Source organism: Callithrix jacchus, chromosome 1 (assembly GCF_049354715.1).
Source record: "Callithrix jacchus isolate 240 chromosome 1, calJac240_pri, whole genome shotgun sequence".
Taxonomy (NCBI): Eukaryota; Metazoa; Chordata; class Mammalia; order Primates; family Cebidae; genus Callithrix; species Callithrix jacchus.
Genome location: NC_133502.1, coordinates 219,073,808 through 219,087,259, shown reverse-complemented (window position 1 = coordinate 219,087,259; position 13,452 = coordinate 219,073,808). Strand labels below are relative to the sequence as shown.

The 13,452-nt window shown below is 56.3% G+C and overlaps 2 protein-coding genes across 10 annotated transcripts; one reads left to right on the top strand and one right to left on the bottom strand.

Annotated features, from left to right (window-relative positions):
- The first annotated feature begins 79 nt into the window (after nucleotides 1-79).
- Nucleotides 80-2,028, top strand: SCO2 (synthesis of cytochrome C oxidase 2). 2 transcript variants are annotated; one of them, XM_078344502.1, is made up of 2 exons: nucleotides 80-217; nucleotides 1,166-2,028. In XM_078344502.1, the coding sequence occupies exon 2, from the start codon at nucleotides 1,179-1,181 to the stop codon at nucleotides 1,977-1,979; it is 801 nt and encodes a 266-aa protein (XP_078200628.1). In that variant the 5' UTR covers nucleotides 80-217; nucleotides 1,166-1,178; the 3' UTR covers nucleotides 1,980-2,028. The 2 variants fall into 2 exon arrangements, with proteins under 2 accessions (XP_078200628.1, XP_002743928.3); XM_002743882.6 differs by having other exon boundaries at nucleotides 80-644.
- On the bottom strand, nucleotides 861-13,424 carry NCAPH2 (non-SMC condensin II complex subunit H2). 8 transcript variants are annotated; one of them, XM_035274676.3, is made up of 20 exons: nucleotides 13,203-13,424; nucleotides 9,663-9,764; nucleotides 8,467-8,522; nucleotides 8,288-8,372; nucleotides 8,141-8,209; nucleotides 7,911-7,987; nucleotides 7,679-7,824; nucleotides 7,256-7,339; nucleotides 6,653-6,783; nucleotides 4,353-4,424; nucleotides 3,975-4,041; nucleotides 3,744-3,851; nucleotides 3,572-3,625; nucleotides 3,360-3,430; nucleotides 3,175-3,268; nucleotides 3,012-3,083; nucleotides 2,863-2,912; nucleotides 2,674-2,775; nucleotides 2,440-2,589; nucleotides 861-2,373 (listed from the first exon to the last, which is right to left on the bottom strand). In XM_035274676.3, exons 1-20 carry the CDS (start codon nucleotides 13,308-13,310, stop codon nucleotides 2,233-2,235), a joined length of 1,839 nt encoding a protein of 612 aa, XP_035130567.3. In that variant the 5' UTR covers nucleotides 13,311-13,424; the 3' UTR covers nucleotides 861-2,232. The 8 variants fall into 8 exon arrangements, with proteins under 8 accessions (XP_035130567.3, XP_035130550.3, XP_035130575.3 ...); XM_035274659.3 differs by having other exon boundaries at nucleotides 861-1,151; XM_035274684.3 differs by having other exon boundaries at nucleotides 3,012-3,080.
- Between the last annotated feature and the right edge of the window lie 28 nt (nucleotides 13,425-13,452).

Genomic DNA, 13,452 nt, shown 5'->3' with positions numbered 1-13,452 from the left:
GACCTCCGGCGGGCTCCACCCGCGCACGCGTCGAGCGCCTGTCAGCAGCTGCGCCCGTCTGCGCATGCGCGCAGCTCCCGGGACGCCTACGGCCTGGCTGCGAGTGTGTGGCGCGGGGATCCTGAGCCCACGAGGAGTTCGCGGGACGGGGCGTGGGGAGTCGGAGGCCGGCGCTGCCTCCTGGGCCTGGTCCACTGACGCGCGGCGTTGCCGCGAGGTGCGGAGCGGGGCCAGGTGGGGGCGGGAGGGGAGGAGGTAACCCCGGGGACGCGCGGGGCTCCGGTTTCCCAGTTCCGGCTGCTCCGAGGGCGCGCTGGAGAGAGGGGCGAGGCTGGGGCGCCCGGAGGAGGCTCCGAGCAGGCACCGGTGTTTTCGCGGCTGAGGACAGTTCTAAGCGCTTCGTGTGGTCCTGGGACCTTTCTGGCCAAGAGGGCGCTGGTTTTGGTGGGGAAGGGACAAGGCCAGAACCGCCCGGGCGCAGTGAGTCCTCGGGAGGGTGCCCCCAGCAGGACAGGAGCAGTGACGGGGAGTCCCGAGACCTCCACGGAGCAAACCTTCCGGGGTCCGTGGAAAGGCGCTAAGGTCACCAACGCAAAGGCGGGGCGTCGGCAGTGAGCCCGGAGAAGCTGCTGGGAAGCCTGGATGTGAGGACGGTGGGGTTTTGTGGCGGGTAGAAGTGTCTGCGGGGAAGCGTTAAATACCGGAGGCGCGCAGAGTCCGAGCTCCGGCGTAGGTGGTGCAAGTTTTCTGCTGGGGGTGGGGAGGACGGCTATGGTTAACTTAGGTGGCCCGAGATGACAGGGAAGTGCTGGAGGAGTCGGTTGCTCTAGGGATTGCAAGCCAGAGTATTACCCACCTCCTTTCAATAAACGGGTTTATTGCAAATAGATAACATGGTCAGGAGTCCAGGCAGCGCAGCACTTGGAAGCTTTCAGTCAGCAAGAGGCGCACCTGCTGAGGTACAGGGCAGGGTGTGGTGAGAGGCTAGGGATCCCAGGTGGAGGACCGGAGCGACAGGTGTGGATGTTTGGTGGCGTTCTGAGCTCTGGTGAGCAGTGAACGTGGGCTGGGTCCTTCAGATGAGTGGCTGGTCTCGCGTTGCAGGGACAGCCCAGGTACCATCTTGGGCCTTCCTTTCTGGCTGCTGATGCCTGTTTGTTTCCAGGAGCATCAGATCCATGCTGCTGCTGACTCGGGGCCCCATGGCTTGGCACAGGCTCTCTCGGCTCAAGCCCCCAGCCCTCCCTGGGACCCTGGGAGGCCAGGCCCTGCATTTGAGGTCCTGGCTTTTGTCAAGGCAGGGCCCGGCAGAGACAGGTGGGCAGGGCCAGCGCCAGGGCCCTAGGCTTCAAACCAGGCTGCTGATCACAGCCGTGTTCGGAGCTGGACTGGGTGGGGTCTGGCTGGCCCTGAGGACTGAGAAGGAGAGGCTGCGGCAGCAACAGCGAATGGAAGCCCTGCGCCAGGCAGCTGTGGGCCAGGGCGACTTCTGCCTGCTGGACCATAAAGGCCAGGCTCGCTGCAAGGCTGACTTCCGGGGCCAGTGGGTGCTAATGTACTTTGGCTTCACTCACTGCCCTGACATCTGCCCGGATGAGCTGGAGAAGCTGGTGCAGGTGGTGCAGCTGCTGGAAGCAGAGCCTGCTTTGCCTGCAGTGCAGCCTGTCTTCATCACTGTGGACCCCGAGCGGGACGATGTCAAAGCCATGGCCCGCTATGTCCAGGACTTCCACCCAAGGCTGCTGGGTCTGACAGGCTCCACCGAGCAGGTTGCCCAGGCTAGTCACAGTTACCGCGTGTATTACAGCGCTGGCCCCAAGGACGAGGACCAGGACTACATTGTGGACCACTCCATTGCCATCTACCTGCTCAACCCTGACGGACTCTTCACCGATTACTATGGCCGGAGCAGGTCGGCTGAGCAGATTGCAGACAGCGTGCGGCGGCACATGGCAGCTTTCCGCAGCATCCTGCCTTGAGCCACTGTGGCCTGGGCCCCATCATTAAACGGGGTACCTTTAATCTGCACATGTGTGATCTGTACCAGCAGCCCATGGGGGCCGGACAGCCCTCTTCTCTGCACAGACTAGGTGTATGCAAAGTGGCTTTTAGGGGGAAGACGAGATGGCAACACTGCTTTATTAGTCTGTGCCAGCCAGGAAGCAACACTGGAGTTAGCAGACACACGGCTCCTCATACACATCCCCCCGCCCCTGCCTCGGTGCTCTCCACTCAGGGTTGGGCCATGGAGGGGGCAGCGTAGGTCTGGAAAGGCTTGTGCGCTCGCTGGTATGTGAGCAGTCTCAGGGACATGGTGTCCACAGCTGTCTCCAGCCCCGGCTGCTGAGTGATCTCTACTGTGTAGTCGTTGGCCTGCAGGGGTGGGGTGTCAGCAGGGTCTGAGACCATTTCCCCTTCCCACGAATCCCGGCTACTCACCAGCTGCAGGGAGGCCAACATGGAACGGCACACCTCGAAGGCCGGCTGGCCAGCCACCATCTCCGCAAAGGGACACCACACATTGAGTTGGGGGAACCGTGAGACTACCTGGTCCCCATAGGTGTGGATGTCAAAGGGCACGTGTTGCTCCTGCACAGGGGAGGGGCATGTTGGCTGCAGAGAGAGGCAGAGGCTGGCAGCAGGCAGCTCGAGTTCCCAGCGGCCCCACCTCACCTGCTCCTGGAGCAGAGGCTGCACAGTATCCTCCCAGTCCCTGATGCGCTGGCTCAGCTCTGTCTCCTGGACAAACTTCTGGGAGCTGGCGATGAAGAGCTCCTAGGGGAGGGTCAGCAGGAGCTACTGCCTCCTAAGCAGGGGCCTGGGTGCCTCTCACATACCCCACCCCCTCTAACCCAAGCCTACCACATTCCTTCGAACCAGCTCCTCGTAACTCAGGGACACCGGCACTGCGTCTGGGAAGGGACAGCTGTGAGCTGAGCGGCCAAGGGGCCACACTCCCCTGCCCCCAGCTCCAGTGGCCCCTCAGCACTCCTAGCCCGCTGCCCACCTACCAAGGTCAGCAGCTTCTTTGGGGTCTGCTCCCTCGGGCTCCACACACTCCTCAGGCTCTAGAAGGTCATCTGCTGGGAGGTGGGAGAGTGAACAGCACACAGGCAGCAAGTCAGCTGCACAGGTGCTGAGCCCCGTTCTACCCCACCCCTGGCAGGCACACACCTGCTGCCCCCAGGTCTTCCAAGGAATCCTCCAGGTGGTCGTCCTCTGCAGGCCACAGCTCCTCCTCAGCCCTTGGCAGCCACTGCTCAGCCACCTGTCCAGAGAAAGCATCTGTGAGGGACACTGTCATCTCCCATCAGGGCCACCACAGGGTCCTAGGTCACAGCTGAGCAGTTGGGACTTGCCTCCCTCCTCTGCAGCTTCCGGAGAGTTACCAGCTGCTCCTTCACGTGTGTCCAGTACAGGACTTCCATGTCTGCAGACAAAGGCCTTCTGAGGGTTCCCTCATCCTTCCCAGGCCCCGTACCAGTCCATCCAAGGCTTTGGGTGACACCAGGTGGGGGTAGCGATAGGGGATGGAGAGTAAAACTGTCGTCCCTGAGGACCTCAGCCTCACCTGCAAAGGACGGGCCCTTTCGCCGGGATCGCCTGCTGTCGGCATGGTCAGCATCTGTGAAAGAACACGGTCAGCACAACTAGGCCAAGAGCTGCCCACGGCATTGGGGATCCTCTTCCACAGGCCCTGGCCCAGCTCCCAGGGACCCAGAGTGCCCACCACACCCACTCACAGGCTGCCAGGTACCACTGGTGGAAGTCTTGCAGCTTGGCAGCACCCTTCCTCTTGCGCTTCTGTCCTGGAGCCTCCTCCACACAGGGGGGCACAGAGTAAGGCCTACCTGGGGGCAAACGGACTGTCTTGGAGCCGCCGTGGGATCAGGCTGCAGAGCCCACTCCCATGCCCCTACCTCATGTCCCAGCCAGGTATGATACCTGAGTGGAGGTATCCTCCACCCAATTACCTTTCTTGAAGGGCTTAGAGTCCAAGGAGTCAAAGGGGTCCAGGCTCTGCCAGGGGTCTGGAGTCTCCTGGGCACAGAGCACAAGCAGGCGCTGGGGGAGTTGGGGGTGCACAGCCGTCCCTCCCAAAGCCCAGACAAGTACAGTGACAGCCTGGGGTAGGGCCAATCACACTCAAACCCTGGATCACAGAGGGGAACATTCAAGGGAGGGAAGGAGGGAGCCCAGAGCCGCATGAGGGAGTCTTTAAGAGAGCAAGTGCAAAAGGCCACAGGCTGGGAACACTGCAGGGCAGCAGGAGCAAGGGCACGATGGGAGGGCAGCCAGTCCTCAAATCCACCTGGACCCCCTTGACAGGGCCAGGGCCCCAACACTCCTACCTTCACGTGGGACGCAGGCTCTGGGGCCCTCTCTCGCTCCCGCAGCATGTACCTCCTGGGCAGGGCAGCATTCTACAAAGACAGTCACAGAATCCCCACTTCTCCCCTTTTCTTTTCTTTTTTTTTTGAGACGGAGTTTCGCGTTATTGCCCAGGCTGCAGTGCAGTGGCACGATCTCAGCTCACTGCAACCTCCGCCTCTCGGGTTGAGCCCCCCGTAGCTGGGACTACAGGTGCACGCCACCACGCCCAGCTGATTTTTTGTATTTTTAGTAGAGACAGGGTTTCACTGTGTTAGCCAAATGGTCTTGATCTCCTGACCTTGTGATCTGCCTGTCTCAGCCTCCCAAAGTGCCGGGATTACAGGCGTGAGCTCATTTCTCCCCTTTCTCCACTCAAGGCTCTGGGTACCCCAGAACTCCAGCTTGGGTCAACATCAAGAACCCCACAGGCGACAGTCACAGCAGCTCACGCCTGTAATTTCAGCAGTTTGGGAGGCCAAGGCAGGTGGATCACCTGAAGTCAGAAGTTTGAGACCAGCCTGGCCAACATAGTAAAACCCCATCTCTACTAAAAATACAAAAAAAGGCCGGGCGCGGTGGCTCAAGCCTGTAATCCCAGCACTTTGGGAGGCCGAGGCGGGTGGATCACGAGGTCAAGATATTGAGACCATCCTGGTCAACATGGTGAAACCCCGTCTCTACTAAAGATACAAAAAATTAGCTGGGCATGGTGGCGTGTGCCTGTAATCCCAGCTACTCAGGAGGCTGAGGCAGGAGAATTGCCTGAACCCAGGAGGCGGAGGTTGCGGTGAGCCGAGATCGTGCCATTGCACTCCAGCCTGGGTAACAAGAGCAAAACTCCGCCTCAAAAAAAAAAAAAAAAAAAAATTTAGCCAGGCATGGTGGCCTACACCTGTAGTCCCACCTACTCAGGAGGTTGAGGCAGGAGAATTGCTTGAACCCAGGAGACTGAGGTTGCAGTGAGCTGAGATCACACCACTGCACTCCAGCCTGGTCGACAGAACAAGACTCCGTCTCAAAAAAAAAACAAAAAAACAAACCTACAGGGGCCAGACATAGTAGTTGGTACCTATAATGCCAGCATTTTGGGAGGCCAAGGCAGGAGGATCACTTGAACTCAGGAATTCAAGACCAGCTTGGGGGCCGGGCACAGTGGCTCACGCCTGTAATGCCAGCACTTTGGGAGGCTGAGGCGGGCCGATCACGAAGTCAAGAGATCAAGACCATCCTGGTCAACATGGTGAAACCCCATCTCTACTAAAAATACAAAAAAATTAGCTGGGCATGGTGGTGTGTGCCTGTAATCCCAGCTACTCGGGAGGCTGAGGCAGGAGAATTGCCTGAACCCAGGAGGCAGAGGTTGCGGTGAGCCGAGATCATGCCATTGCACTCCAGCCTGGGTAACGAGCAAAACTCCGCCTCAAAAAAAAAAAAAAAAAAACCAGCTGGGGCAACATAGTGAGACCCCCCCGTCTCTACAAAAAAATACAAAAATTAGCCAGGTATGGTGTCACACATCTGTAGTCCCAGCCACTCGGGAGACTGAGGTGGAAGGAACACCTGAGCCTGGGAAGGGGAGGTCAAGACGGCAGTGAGCCAAGATCAGGCCACTATACTCCAGCCTGGGCAACAGAGCAAAACCCTGTCTCAAAAACAAAACAAAAAAGACCCTGCTTGTACTCTCTTGGATCATTAAAAACCCTAAGAAAAACTTTAAAACACACACACACACAGTGGTCATGGGGTACTCTTTCAAAAATAGGAAAAACATCAATTATGACAAACATCCATGTTATCTACCAATTTTAAAGTTAAGAAATGTTAACATTTCCTCCTGTAGGCATCAGGTTGATTGTCTTTTTTAATGAATAAAAAGGAAGAATTTCTTCCTTCTAGGCTGGATAGAGTTGCCCCTGGGGGTGGAGGGAGGCAGCAAAGGCCTCCAGACACCCCCTCCTACCAGCCCAACTACAGAAGAGGCGCCTTGGCAACCAGTGGCCATCCCAGCTAGCTGTGAGCTCAACAGAGCTCAAACCCCTGGGCGCCAGTCCACTATCTGAGGAGCGCCAGTTCTGATCAGAGACGGGAGGAACACAGAAGCTGCTGTTCAAAAGGGCTGCTTGCAGAACGGGCTGCAAGACGGGCAGGCTTCTGCCCAAGACCAGCGGCCTGGGGCCAAGGCTCTAGCACTGTCCTCCTTGTGCAAGGTGACTCAGCCCCAGAGCCAGGGTCACCTGGTTCACAGCTCAGGCTCTGCAGGCCGCCGTGTGGGTCCCACCTGCTGCAGACTCCTGGGCTCCTCGGGCTCCAGAGCGGCCTTGGGGGCCGAGGCCTCAGGAAGCTCTACTGCCTCCTCTGCGTCCTCATCCTCACCCCCGCCCAGGGGCATCGGGCTTTCTGGAGAGGGGCCTGGGCAGGGAGCAAGAGAATGATCAGCTCCAAGGAGTGTCAAGACCAGATGGCACCAAAGGGACCCTGATGGCCACTCCTTCCTCTCAGCTTTGGTCACTGGAACCCAGAGGATTCAGTGGGTGCCTTGCACCCTCCTCGTCATGCTAGTATGCTCTGCTTGGATGATTTCATTTCTTAGCAAATGTTCCTCTTTAAATGCAGTCATCCACATCCGCCCAGAGAGGAGACCCATGAGGGCAGTCAGAACGCAGTCAGCGAACCAGGACGGGCTGAGGCTTAGGTCAGGCTGGGGGCCTGGGCTCCAAGGCTGTGGCTGCCTCCCTGAGTGAGGCCTCACTCCCGAGGGCCACAGAAGGGGCATGAGGCTGGCAGCTGAGCACAGCCCCTTGGAGCCCTGTCCACTGAGTGCTGCCTCCCTGGTCCCCTCTTTGGCTGCCCTGCCAGTCCCGCCAGGGAGCTTTCTTCTCACCTGGCTCCTGGGGGAAGCCAAGTGCTGGGATGGGGCTCCTGCATACAGAAACTTCCATTGGCTGCTCCTCAGTCCTCCTAGCGTCTGAGAGAGACAGGGATTGGACAGGGTCAGTCCAGCCCCTCTTCAAGATGATCTCTGCCCGGTGTCCAACAAGCCCCTCCAAGGGGCCAGCAGAAGGGCGCAGCCCAGCACACTCCAGGCCTTGGACTTAGGGAAGACAGCAGGGCCCTGAGCTGGGCACCAGGTCCCTGGCACTGAGACCGTGTCAACTTGTAATCAAGGCAGAGCAGATGGGTGGAGTAGGCATCCAGAGAGAGGGAGCTCCCAAGATCAGAGCTGGCAAGCATAGGGCACCCCACGAGTCCACTCCAGAAGACCCCTTCCCTCCTTCCCGCCAAGCCCCTGCATCCAAGCCCTCACCCTTCTGGGTCCTTGGCATGGGGAAAATGCCTGCTGGCTCCATGGGGGACATGCCCTCTGGCTCCAACATAAAGGCCCCTCTGGGGTGGGGGATGCACGTGTTCATCCTGAAATCCTTCCGGCTGGCCAGAACCTCACCTTGACGGCTGTGCTGGCAAAAACACACCTGCTGTAGAGATCCTTCCTAGGAAGACCTAGGCCTCCCTCCCCATCACTGGGCTCAGATCCCTACCTGTACAGGGGGTTGTTGTTCTCCATTTCATCAGGGGCTACCAGGGCCATGGGCAGGAGGGGGACGATGAAGACCTCCTGCATGGAGTCCAAGGGTGGGTGAGCAGGCAACCTTCCCCTCCAGGTGGAGAACCCACATGGGGCAATAACACCATCCCACACCCTATCAGCTCAACACAGCCCCAGGGAAACTGCTGATCTCACCCCAACCTAAGAGGGGCCAGGACTCACACTGGACACCTGATCGTTCTTCAGATCCACGTTAGTCCGGGAGTCAGGGAAGTCATCCAGTGACAGCAACTGGAGGGAGACAGAGCTCGTGGGGGCGGAGCCCAGGCAAGCACACAGTGGGTGGGACCACGTGCCCAAGAAACTCACCTCATCCTCTGCCTCCTGGGGGGCCCCAGAGCTGGCATCCCCATTGGCTCTGTCCTCCTGCACTGCAGAGAGCTGCTTGGCCCGCCTGAGAGAGAAGAGTATCCCATGGGCATCCCAGGAGCTGCAGGGGTCTCCCTGGCCACACACAGGGCCTCACTGTGAGTGGCTCTAGTACTCACCTCTTTCCAGAGATGAAATCAAGGGCCTGGTAGACGAGTGAGTAGAGGTATTCCACCTGGTGACCAGACACAGGCAGTGAGAACCCGGAAAGGAGGGGCCCACCCCCCAAGGCCTTCGAGGCCTGGCCACCAAACCTTCAGTACAAGAACCACCAATTTTGCCACCAAAAATAATTCTCAAATCAAACCAGGAATCTCACGGCAATTACTTTACTGCTGAGGCCACCCACTTCTCTCCTCTGCCCACTGTGGTCCACACAGCCACGAGCATGGCCTTCTCAACATGTGACCCTGAGGACAGTGTGGTGCCCACAGTGAGCCTCACATAGCCCTTGCTAGCCAGGGCCCTTGTACTTGGCACCCACTCTGCCCATGGCCTGCAGCCCTGCTGCTCCTCCATCCATGGGCTCCTGCCCACATCTCCCCCAACCCCTCCTCCTCCTTATGTTCTGGCCCAGCCGGGTCCCAGCTCCAGCCGCCATGGGGCCTGCCGGACAGAGCCCTTCACACACTTCCTGTCCTTCTCCTCCACAGAACAGAAGCCCCACCAAGAGGGTGGTGGTTGTAGATTTTCAGGGTGCTGACAATGAAGCACTCACAAGTACGGGACGGGGAAAGGGGTACACATGGCACCCCAGGCTGTTCCCAGGTGCACACAGCAGGTGTCATTTCCCAAGGACAACACAGCCCAGCAGCACACAAGACCCTCCCTGCCTGGTTGTGCAATTTTTTTTTTTTTTTTGCCACGGAGTCTTGCTCTGTCACCAGGCTGGAGTGCAGTGGCACAATCTCGGTTCACTGCAACCTCCTATTCCCTGGTTCAAGCGATTCTCCTGCCTTGGCCTCCCAAGTAGCTGGGATTACAGGCACGCACCACCACGTCCAGCTGATTTTTGTATCTTTAGTAGAGACAGGGTTTCACTATGTTGGCCAGGATGGTCTCCATCTCCTGACCTTGTGATCCGCCCGCCTTGGCCTTCCAAAGTGCTGGGATTACAGACATGAGCCACTGCACCCAGTCAAGATTTTAAATTCGAAATTGTTCTTGGTGTTGGAAGGTGTCAAGGAACTGGCTAAGACCTGAGGTGCTAGGGAGGTAGGTCACAGACAGGAGGACCACTGCGCCTGCCCCAGGAGAGCTGACCACGGTCCCACTGGCCACTGAAATGCCAAGAGCAGCATCAGGCAGGGCCTACCTTCTTACTGTAGACACAGGCGGAGCCCTGGATCAAGAGCGCTGCCTCAATGAAGTTCATTGTGGTTTTGCCTTCGTCAAAAGAAATACAGATCTGGTCCAGCTGCAAGAAACAACACAAGGGCAGGGAGAATCCGAGGCCCAGTCTGCACTTGCTTCTTCCAGGGAAGCCCCACTCTGCCCAGCACCTCTGGCCGGGTCACAGCAGAGCAGCCCCCTGAGATGGGCAGCGCGAGCTCTGCCATGGGCTTGCCACTTGTCCCTGCATTTCAGGGCAGCGCAAGCTCTGCTGTGGGCTTGCCGGTTGTCCCTGCATTTCAGGGCAGCGTGAGATCTGCTGTGGGCTTGCCACTTGTCCCTGCATTTCAGGGTAACACGAGCTCTGCCATGGGCTCGCCAGTTGTCCCTGCATTTCAATGGAGAGACAGGTCTTTGTGATCCCCCTACTTCCTATAACAAAACCCTGTTTTGGAAGTGGAAGGCCCCAGGGCGCAGTCTACAAATAACTGCGGCAGCACGTCAGCTCCCTCCAGAAGGTACCGGAGGCTGACAGACTCAGCAAGAAGACCCCTGATGCAGAGAAGAAAAGGGGACCTCAGGGGTGGGAAAGGCAGAGACAAAATGCCAATGTCGCCATCCTTTGAGCAGACAACTCAGGAAACAGTCCAGGTGAGTCGTCACCCTTCCTCTGCCCCACTTGGCCTCCCGGAGCCCCAGCTCCTCTGTTATCCCTTAAACGTCAGTGTCCCAGGCACTCCACCCTCAGTCTCTCTTCTTCCCACATGCACACCCCACCATGCGCATTCCTCCATCCCATGCCCAAGCTGCCAACCATAAGCCAACAAGCCCCAGACCCATCCCGACCAGCCCTCTCTCCTAAGCTCTGGGGCTGCACCCACAGCTGTCCACGGAGTACATTCAAATGTCCCCAGACATTTCACTTCCATACTTAACCCAAAATCTTCCCCAATGCTGGCCCATCTCCTATATTTCTTCTCAGCAATGACACTTTTTTTTTTAACTTTTATTCTATTTTTAGCCAAGGGATTGTCAGTCAAAATTTTTATCTTTAAAAAATGTTTTTGTAACGACAGTGTCTATGTTGCCCAGGCTGGTTTCAAACTCCCAGCCTCCAGCGATCCTCCTGCCTCAGCCTCCCAAAGCACTGGGATTACAGGCATGCGCTGTTTTCCCAGCTCTTCAATTCTGCAGAGTCATCTGCTTGGAACACCCACCCCCAAATGTCCCCAGGCAAACTCTTTTTCAGAGCCCCCTCCATGCCTGGGGTCTCCCTGCCGCTCCATTAGTGTGACCTAGTCCGTTAGTGAACCGTGAGCAGCATTAGTGTAATTCCAGCCCTCTGTTCAGTGCCTGACACTGGTGTCCAATAAATATTTGATGAAAACATGTACACATAACGTCAGAGGGAAGCCTGAAAAACGAACAGGCTCACCAGACAAATGAAGGGAACGTGAAAGCAGCAGCAGAGACTGGACATGTCTCTTCAGGAAAATGAGCATGATATAAACGTGGCCAATGTATAAGGCGTGCTGGGGAGAGGCGAGATTTCAGGCAGCACGCCAGCACCAAGGATGGGGAAAGGCTGGGGGGGCCGTCACCAGGGGGAGTCACTTCCATTAGTTCTTGAAGGACACAAGTTGTCTGTCAGATCTGGGCAACACAGCAAGATCCTCCTCTCTCTCTTTTATTTTATTTTTCCTCTTGCTCTTACCATATGAAGTCCCTCTTTATTTAAAAACAAAAAAGAACATTCCCAAGTGGGAGCAGAAAGCATGAACACCTTCCACCAAGAAAAAGCTTGGAGAGCCATAGGTTGACTGGTTCAAAAGAACAAGGTACAAAATAGCCTGAAATCAGGCTAAAATGGTGAGCAGAGCCAGGTTCAGAGGAGGAAATCTGGGTTTTATTTTTAGTGCATTGGAAAGCCATTGAGGGGTTTCAGGCAGAAAATAGTGCTGTAGCCGGATTTTAATTTTTTTCTTTTTTGAGACAGAGTCTCACACTGTTGTCCAGGCTGTAGTGCAGTGGTGTGATCTCAGCTCACTGTAATCTCCACCTCCCAGGTTCAAGTGATTCTCCTGCCTCAGCCTCCTGAGTAGCTAGAGACTACAGGCTTACGCCACCATGCCCAGCTAATTATTTTGTATTTTTAGTAGAGACGGGGTGTCACCATGTTGGCCAGAATGGTCTCGATCTCCTGACCTCATGATCTGCCTGCCTCAGCCTCCCAAAGTGCTGGGATTACAGGTGTGAGCCACCGCACCCAGCCAGATTTTAATTTTTAAGAGTCACACTTGTTGCAGGTTGGAGCACGAATTGGACAGAGACAAAAACAGGGATGAGGGAGCCCAGACAGGAAGGTTTTACACAAATCCAGGCCAGAGACAATGGTGGCCTAGACCACAGAAAATGGAGAACAGATGAATTCAAGTGATATTCCGGGGGTATAACTGATGGAACTCTATAGTGTTGAGAGTGGGGCTTCACTATAGCTGCACTAAGCTTTTGCCTTTGATTGAACAATGGTGCCATTTTCCAAGATGGGAAAGACTAGGGTTTAAGCAGAAAAATGATGAGTTCCACTTTATATATGTTAAGTGAGATGTTTATGTAATGCCTGGTGGATGCCAAGAGAGCAGCTGGATACATAAAGTAGATTTGGAGGAAAGATCTCAGATGGAGGTGCAAATCTGGTAGTTCTAACACAGAAGAGATGTAAAATCATAGGAGTAAATAACACTGTTTAGGGGAAATGTATCAGAAGAAGACCCAGGTCCTGTCCTGAGGAACTCAACACTTAAAGACTGGATAGAAGAGAAAAGGCAGGAAATAAAATAGGGGGAAAAAAATCCTACCGCCATGTTTCAAAAAGGAACGAGTGGCCAATCCCACAAATGCTAATTTGAATAAGATGACACTTCTAGTGTCACTTGGATTTAGTAGGATGGAGATCACTGTTGATCAAGACAACAAACATTTAAGTGTAGTGGAACCCAGATTGAGATGCGTTGAGGAATGAAAATGAAGAGCAGAAATGGAGCAGAAAGCTTAACAGAGGTCTAGACAGGTCTGTCAAATATGGAAGACTAAACGCTGACAGGATGGAGCATGGCAACAGCTTGAAATTGGTTTGAAAAATCCAAGATTAAAAATCCCTCTGACATCGTGATCCAGACCCGTGAAACACACAAGCATGCACCAATAACTGAAACAAAGGCGACAATGCTTTCTAGTCTATTCCATTCCGCTAAAAAGTGCTGGTCACCACCCACTGAGTCATTCGCAGCTCGCCGGCGGGTAGAGACCTGCAATGACAGCTACACGCTCATCTAACAAGGGATGATTTGGGGAGGCAGAAATGGAGTTTGAAAAGCAGCAGCAACCCGAGAATTAGCGCGCCCAGAGCGCCAGATGGCCACCTGCGTGGAGGCGGCGGGGGGCCCACAGCCCCGGGACCAGGGCCCCCGTTCCGCAGCCCCACCAGCCTGCCCACCCCGCGCCACTCCCCCGCCGCCCTCACCTCCTCCAGATACTCGCCCAGCTGGGCAGCCACGTCCACCTCCCAGTTCTTGGTGAGGTCGCGGATGGGCTGCAAGAGGTGGGCGAAGCGCGCCTCCACATCCTCCATGTCCGGGAGGGACCGGGCAGCAAAGGTATCGCAGGGCTACCTTCAGAGGGGTACGGTGTCCTCAACCCGCCACTATTTCTGGCGCCATTTTGCTGTTCCCGCCCAGGAGAGTGCGTAGGCGCGGCGCGGCGCGGCGCGCATG